This window comes from Xylocopa sonorina, chromosome 8 (assembly GCF_050948175.1).
Source record: "Xylocopa sonorina isolate GNS202 chromosome 8, iyXylSono1_principal, whole genome shotgun sequence".
NCBI classification, from domain to species: Eukaryota; Metazoa; Arthropoda; class Insecta; order Hymenoptera; family Apidae; genus Xylocopa; species Xylocopa sonorina.
In genome coordinates, this window is record NC_135200.1 from 8,820,048 (window position 1) to 8,828,504 (window position 8,457).

At 30.0% G+C, this 8,457-nt stretch overlaps 3 protein-coding genes across 3 annotated transcripts; all 3 read right to left on the reverse strand.

The window, feature by feature from the left end:
• Positions 1-1,004: 1,004 nt before the first annotated feature.
• Positions 1,005-2,129, reverse strand: LOC143426251 (dual specificity protein phosphatase 19). Its single transcript, XM_076899530.1, has one exon. It carries the CDS (start codon positions 1,988-1,990, stop codon positions 1,412-1,414), a length of 579 nt encoding a protein of 192 aa, XP_076755645.1. The 5' UTR covers positions 1,991-2,129; the 3' UTR covers positions 1,005-1,411.
• LOC143426250 (tRNA pseudouridine synthase-like 1) lies at positions 2,020-4,191 on the reverse strand. The gene is made up of 6 exons (XM_076899529.1): positions 3,945-4,191; positions 3,598-3,735; positions 3,364-3,498; positions 3,129-3,275; positions 2,816-3,050; positions 2,020-2,334 (listed from the first exon to the last, which is right to left on the reverse strand). Exons 1-6 carry the CDS (start codon positions 3,989-3,991, stop codon positions 2,095-2,097), a joined length of 942 nt encoding a protein of 313 aa, XP_076755644.1. The 5' UTR covers positions 3,992-4,191; the 3' UTR covers positions 2,020-2,094.
• Positions 4,192-6,258: 2,067 nt separating this feature from the next.
• LOC143426040 (malectin-A) lies at positions 6,259-8,135 on the reverse strand. Its single transcript, XM_076899148.1, has 4 exons — positions 7,406-8,135; positions 7,149-7,331; positions 6,982-7,039; positions 6,259-6,906 (listed from the first exon to the last, which is right to left on the reverse strand). The coding sequence occupies exons 1-4, from the start codon at positions 7,760-7,762 to the stop codon at positions 6,698-6,700; spliced, it is 807 nt and encodes a 268-aa protein (XP_076755263.1). The 5' UTR covers positions 7,763-8,135; the 3' UTR covers positions 6,259-6,697.
• Positions 8,136-8,457: the final 322 nt, after the last annotated feature.

Consider the following 8,457-nt stretch of genomic DNA (forward strand, 5'->3'; position numbering starts at 1 on the left):
TCTGCTGATATGCCTTTCAGGTACAGATATGTTGTACTTAAGACTGTGGCTTCGTAGGAACTAATTTTTTTTTTGTGTATATTATATATTTCACAGATTTGTCTCTATCCGTTTAGATTATGTGGCTGAACGTGTTGCTGCGTTCGATCACTCATAATGTTTTGTTAATTTATTTATATTTTTTGTACATATAAATTGCATTTTTTTGTTGTGTTGGACTTAAGTGGAATTGTTTTTGAACCACACTATGATGATATTAGAGTCTATAACAAATCTTTTGTGCGAAACGTGAAGCTTTAAGGTCTTTCTAAAGGGAAACGTTCCTAGATATAATTTCCTGCTTTTTCATGTAGCTAGTTTAATTAAATAAGATCGCTTTATACTATTGAAATTACAGTGAGCTATAAAGCGAACAAATCTGCCAACAAAAAACCTAAATGATCACTGTATATTGTTAAATGCTGGGTTTAAGAAAAGCAGAAGTGTTAGTAATTATTAAATGTACATTGGGGAACATAATCTTTAGAAGGCCTTGCGATTTTTCTACTGCTTTTCTGCAGTCATCAAAGACGAGACACGAGATCATTGGCACCCGTTAAAAAAAAAATTAAACGAATCATGGTTATTTATAATGTAAAGCGATACGAACGTATTGTTTGAATAACCGATTTTATTTATTCTTTCTATTTTACTGTTTGCTGTATGATGTGCAAATTTTTGCATTCTACTATTTATGAGGCCAACTAGCTAAGAAAAAGATATTCGGTTCAAGTGCCTTGTCTATTTTCTTCAAGACAGCTCATTTCAATTGTTGGAGGAATGTGAATATTAGATTATATATATATATATAATTATATATAAATGTATACACACTATATAAATATTGATAATAATTATATTATTATATATATATAAATATAACCGATATATGATAGGTATTGTACTGCAGGTACAATAATATACTACTATCACAAATAAAACAAAAAAATAATAGATACTATCAATGTATACAGAAATTCACCTATATTTTTTTTAGATTTACAGTAATTTTTATAAAACTACTTGATACGACGACTTATGTCATCTCCAATGCATGGTTTATACAAAATGCCAGAATTAGCAAATTTTAATATGCTTAGTTTTGGCTAAAAATTTGATAGATGCTGTGCATGAATGTACCTTTTCTAATGAATTATAAATACAAAATAATTGTAATTATAAAGTAATATTCTCTGTACGCATAATATGATGTCATAATACGATGAATTCTATTGTAGTAATATATATGTATGTATATATACGCATATACATACATACTTAATCTATTGTTAAACAGTGTTGTCTTTCCCTCTTAATATTTACAGCAGTAAATAAATTCTAAGACGATATTTTATCGTTTGATATTTACTTATTACAACATAGATGAGAGTTTTAACGTTTTTAATTGCCGCACAAATCCTTCGTTGGGTTTAATGCAGTTTCTTATGCTTTTCACCTTATTGTAAGCTACATCGTAAGATACATTTTCGAAAGCCATTAAATAAGATATGACAATCGCTGGTGCACGAGATACACCAGCGTTGCAATGTACAAGAATATTTTCATTGCGATTTTCGTGTATGATTTTAACGCATTTTTTTATTGCTGCAAATAGATCCGATTCTGGCAGATCCAGCAAATTACAATAGTAGTATTTGATGTCATCGAATTTTATTGACACATAGATACCAATACTCAAAACGTGTCGAATTTCGTATTCTTGTAAAATGTCTTTGTTTACGACAGGATCTTGCGAACTTAGAAATAATCCTGGTATTACATGTGCAATCTGTAAATCAGGCTTATAATCTATTACGAATGGTGTACCAGGAGTTAGTTCTTTCTTTTCTCCATTAATCTCTTCGTATCTTCGGCCAAGCGTATCAGTTACTATAGTTTTACAACTTTTTAAATGGAGCTTTCTATTTTTTACTAAACTGGTTAGGTCCATTGCTGATACAGAGAAATATTTTTTGAAAAAAAAGGATAGTATAGATTTGATTAAAAGAAATTTATTTTATGGTGTTCGTATTGTCTCCTCAACACGTATTATGTTTAATTTGAATCTATCGGTGTAACTACTAAATCCTCGGGAGATGCATTGTATTTTATAATATGTTTGTCTATCTCTTCTTGACAATATTCTACATTTGCTAGATATAAACCAAGTGCTGGAACTGTAACTACTTGGGGATACCAATTCTTATGATTAGGAACTTGTAACATTACGTTTATATCTTTTTCTGTTATTGTATTATTACTTAAGGCAAATAGAGCGCCTACCATTCGCCGAACCTAGAAAACAAATTGGTGGAAGATAGAAAACAATGTATAATGCAATATAGATAACCCTTCTATAACACTGTACTTTGAGAGCATATTTTCAACGCAACATAGCGGAAAAATTGTAAAATACAAAATAACAGTCTATTTTCAAAATATTATTTCAATCTAATATGATGTAATAAACATAGAAAATCCAAGTCGATTCTTCAGTAGTGTGCAATGCACTGTTTTAAAGAGAACGGTAAAGTTGTTTATTTCCTTATAGGAATCTTTGGTGATAATAAAAGTACAGATTATCTTCTATGATGCAGTTTTGATGTTACACAGTGCACATTATTCGTATTGTAGAAGGGGTACCTGTACATATTACTATTATTATGTATCATAATCTTTAACACATTTGTTTAAAAATAATAACAATGATATTCATGTTGTTATGTACAATATTATGTATACTGTTGTCTGTGCGGAAAAGTCTCTTTGAACATACCTGTTTATATAGGAAAGATCTCCCAGTACATACTATATTCCAATAGTCAAAATTTTGAGACAAAGCATCATACGGCATAAGTGGACAACCTTTTTCTAATTCAAAACTGTACAAAGTCTTTACATATCTAATTGGTTTGTCTGATATAGATTTTTCTGAAAATGTTGTAAAGTTTTTTGTTCCTACAAAAAGTTTTGTTCCTTGTCTCAATTTCTCAAGGTCAAAACTTTTTGACCTAAGGTAAATACATATTAAAATGAGAGGAAAGTAATAAAACAGTTAATATACTTCCAGTAGAAAGTGTAAATGATACCTGAAATGAAAACATTGAGTTAATTCTGCTACGGGGACTCTATGTTCGTCAATATTTTTTGCTTTCAGAAATCTATAAATATAAGTTCTAAATTTTACAAACTGTCTTGTATGGAAAGTATTCTTTACAGGAATAAATTCCAGTAGCCTGAAAGTAATTGATCACATTAATAGAAATGAAATTACAGAAATTAAACAACTGTTAAAAAATAAAAAATCACAAAATATTTAATCACCTAATATTGTGATTACTTTGCATCAAATATCGATTCACAAATGCAATTGCAACAGGGGGATTGTATATACTGTCATCTTTATTTTCTATATCAACATGTGCTGTGTTACATAAAGCGTGTACACCAACATCTGTTCTATAAAGTTCATTTTTTACGATTGTTAGATAAACGTAGTTATTTGATTAGTTCGCAATATTTTCATGATCACTGTCTATCGCACATGAAAATACTCACCTGCTGGAAGTAGTTATCTTTGGCCATTTTGTATACCTTGGATTTAAGGTAGAAAAAGCACATTCTAGAGCTCCTTGAACAGTATCCGTATCGTGCATTAGGAGATTTTCATTGGAAATTACATTCTTTTGCAATCCCCTGCACACACGTACAGAAATTAACTTTAGGTTTGGTATTATATCTTAAAACTTGATATTAAAGAAAATTTCAGGTTTGAGTTGTAAATCTTATTCTGTGCACAATATATCACTAAAGAATGTAATATCTACAAGCACAGAAGGAGAGTAATAAGTGTAAAAATAAATAGTAAATATAGATTAAATGAAAGCATGTACAGCTAGCTATACCTGTATTGCGTACCAAGATATGAAAATTTAATAAAATATCGCCTCATTCTTGTTTCTTCTAACTATTAATGATATAATGATATATACGCGTGTGTATGTATGTACGTGTAATGTATTATTAACTATTTCAGTAGAAATCAGTGATGATTAATAAAGTTTAACAAATTAAGAACCCGAATTTGAACTCTTCAAATTCTTAACCTCAAAATGTTCATAAAGGTACAATCTGCCGGTGTGCGACATGCGCAAGTACAGGGTGATCTTTACAGCTGATCATGGTATCAACTGTAAAAATTTGTCACACGAGTAGCGAATCACCCTATATATTACACATCTATTGCCTTCCCGACTTCGTTTCCGTTTCTCTTTCCTTCTCTTTGCTGCTCTCTCCTATCTTAATTACAGAATTTTAGAGTATTGCTAATTAAATAAAAGAATTCCTTAATTTTCATTGAATAGAAGGAGTCAGATAAATTATATCTCCCGCTTTCGAGGTGAGAGAGAGAAAGATATATAAGAAAGCTATAAGAAAGAGTGAGACAGATGCTACGACCTTTTTTCTAGAACCCGTGGCGCCATCTCTGTGAAAAGTGCTCAAACTGCTCGCTCAGCATTATCGACAGCGAAGTGAACTACTGAAGCACTAACGCCATCTATCGGGAAAGCGCTGAAACTAGTTGAGCATTAGTTTCGTTACTTTCCGCAGAGATGGCGCTAGTAGTACTTGAGAAGTTCACTTCGCTGTCGATAATGCTGAGCGACCAGTTTGAGCACTTTTCACAGAGATGGCGCCACGGGTTCTAAAGTAGAGCCGGTATCATCTGTCTCACTCTTTCTTGTAACATTCTTATATACCTTTCTCTCTCTTACCTCGAAAGCGGGTAAAATAAATATGATTTGCAACTTATTATAATAATGAGATTGATATATTAATTCCTCTTATGAGATACTCTTTTTTGCTGCCTTAATAGTGTTCAACTTTAATGTTGCAATAAATATTAATGAAGAATACTGAAAAATGTAATTTGCAACACTTGTACTATATATAATGAGTGTAAATATTCAGAGGAAGGTTTATTGCAAAACTTCATGTTTCGATTAAAATACCAAAAGCAGTTGGACAGAAAGAATTGCCATATGCAATGTAAGCATTAAATAAAAAGATCTTTTAAAAAAGCATACTATAGAGAACAATACATAAGAAAAAAAACGACTCTCTATTAGGTAATAATAACAGCTCTATTTACTCTAATTTGCAAAAGATTGAAATCACATTGGCGTTTGATGGACTATTGGATTCAGTTCCATATTTAACTAAATACAAGTACATGGATTATAAAAATACATAAATGTTTTACATGAACAATAATGGATACATAACTGAAACAATGAATTCATTGAATTTCTACAATATATTAATTATAAAATTCAATTATAACATTGTATGTGCGTAACAAAATAAAATACTTCAATTTATTGTACTGTACGTTTTAATATTAGTTTTCCTCCTATAATATTATTTCAGAAACAAATCTCATTCGAAACTGACTATAATCCTTCCAGCGACCGCTAAATTACAAGCCTTTCCTAAAATTAATAAATATGCGTTTGCGATATATTAGAAACATGTAAATCATATGCGTTAAAGGAAACAAATGAATGATATATACAGTCGGTTCCAAAAATATTCAAATACCAGTATAATTGAAAAGTCGGGAAGAAAAACGAATAGTGTCCACATTCTATTATATTACCAAGTTCAATTTTTTCGAATGGATTCGTATCATCTTTTTCCCGATACTCTAATTTTTATATTTATTCTAAACAAATATACAATATATATTCACACCCTGTATTTGTACCGTACTTTTATCATATATTAGAGTACAGTATATAGATACCAAAAATTAAAAACAAAAAGAATTCATTTGTTATGTATCATTGTTTAAAGATTATAAGAAAAGCCAAAAGACTACTTTACAAATCCGTCACATAATTAAAATAAGTTATTTTCTTCGAATGTGGTGGATAAACAGCAACAATAAATAGTTAAATCATCGAACAGAATAATGATGTTTAAACATCGACTATTTACAAAAAATATGCATTCAAATATTAAATGTTTGTAAAAAAATATCGATATATTAACTTTATAGCTAAAATTTATACTGTTTTAGTACTTCCGTAATACACACCGAAATTATTACTTTTCGGTTTTTCCTTTCCTATTTAAAGAACGGTAAGTAACTAATCGCCAAGATCTTTTTTTAATTTTAATATTTATATACTATACGTGTAATGTGTAACGCATATATTTTTGAAACGTAAGTAAAAATTATATGGAGCTCTGAATATTTTAGTAACAGATTGCATATAAACTTTTATGTAAATATACTAACCCATCCATAACATTATAAAAAATTAAATACATCTTGAGTGAACACATTAAAATGGTAACAAAACGTTGTGACGGCATAAGAGGTCACTCCCCACCTTTCCTAATTATGTCTTTAATTCCATCCCTAATTTCAATTATTCATCATACAAAACATATATAGATATGTTCATTTGATTAAATTAATAATAAACAGCTTCAATAAAGTGCAATAACATAGCTTAAAGAAAAACAAACATGTCTTTTCTATGTACACGATCAACATCTGCAATTTTCCACACACTAAATTTACCTAAGCTGATTAGAACACTATTGTTTGTTAAGTACAAGGCATTCATGTGCAAAAAAATTTTACTGCCTATAATTTACATAGGCAAAATAGTAAAGGAATAAAAGCTCCAAGAGCTACAAAAACTGGTAACATTACTGATGAATCATCAATCGAATAAGGATCTGGTGTTCTAGGACCACTTGTGTGTCGACTACGAACTGTCGATTCCTCCTCGTCTTCCTGTATATTATGATATTCCTCTGGTTCTTGAGGAATTGGGCCCAACTGCGGTATATCTGAAATTGACCGAAAAATAGTTAAAATGTACACATTGTACAATTTTTTATATAGTAAATAAATTTAAATGATACCTTCCACATTTCCTTTTATCACAGCAATGGCATTTATCTTTGGGTTGTCTCTGTAACCCTGCAATTAATTATAGTTAGTAAAAATAATTCAGTTTAATTAAATTACATGCCTCTCACTTGCTGCAACAGTGATAAATTAAAATATGTAACGAAAATAATAATAATACTTTTATAAATTCAACTCTAATTTTTCCAGCTAATATATCAGATTCCTCGTCATTGTATATCAATTTCCCAGCGTGAACTTTAAATGGAACGTATTCGTCATGTGCTGTACCACGTCCAACTCTTTCAAAGATATCTAAATCAGTAACAACAGTATGATCTCCGTTTAACACCACGTCGAAAACCTATAAAAGTTAAATGATACAGTAATTATTAATCTAGACCATGTGTAAGAAGAAAAGAATAAATTTAATCTTACCTTCATATTCGGAGAATTAAAGTAAACTTCGCAGAACTTCAATATCATAACATAATCCCCGTCTTCGCTAATGGGAATATCGTACCCAAAAGTACTATGATGATAGCGCTCCGTCTGATATAAGATTTGATCGATAGCATTTATTCTTCCTATGATTAATTGTTTGCCGTAATCCGACGCTGTTCCTACTTTATTCATCAAGGGATCTCTAGCATAACGAATTCCATAACTATCGGTGTGCGCTTCTCCACCAGCATTTATTGCATATATTACTTCCAGACTTTGTAAACTTTGAGCACATAAGACAACTAATAACGTCGATATTGTCAGAAAGTGTACTTCCCATCCCGAAATCATGTTTTTCTTTATTATATGATAATGCTCAGCTTTTTCCAAGTGACAATATACTCATAACTTGAGATTTTTGTGACCGGCAAGTGAGGTTATGTTTAAAATAAAGAAACATTTAAGACTAGCAATATACTGATATTGAACGCAAAAATTTCTATGGTATTCGTTTAAAGTCATATGAAAATCAGATGAAAATATTACACTCTATCTACTTTTTTAACAAACATCATTAATATTCAATCACGAGTTACGTGATTTTAACCATACATTGACACAGTCACGTTTAGTATTACGTGGCTGGTGGACGTGTTAGGTTAGATAGACGTACGATATTATCTTTCGAGTGCAAGGTGTGTCACAATGTAATACTAATTGTTAATAAAATCTCTACATGGAATAAAATATGTATAAATTAAATTTTTATTTATTTTAGCGAACCACTTGGTACTAATAATTTGTATCATAATTTATATCGACAATATATACATGCGATATCTTTAATGTTCTGCAAGTTGTTATCGACTGAGGAAAACTGCAAATTTTTTACATACAATAAAATACTAATCAATTATGGAAACGAATATTTATCTTATATAAGAAAATATAATTATTTAATTTAATGTTAGTTATTACTTTAATAGAAAAGGAAACAAATTATCTTCACTTGTCTTTTTTTCTAAAATTTACTCTTCGTATTTATA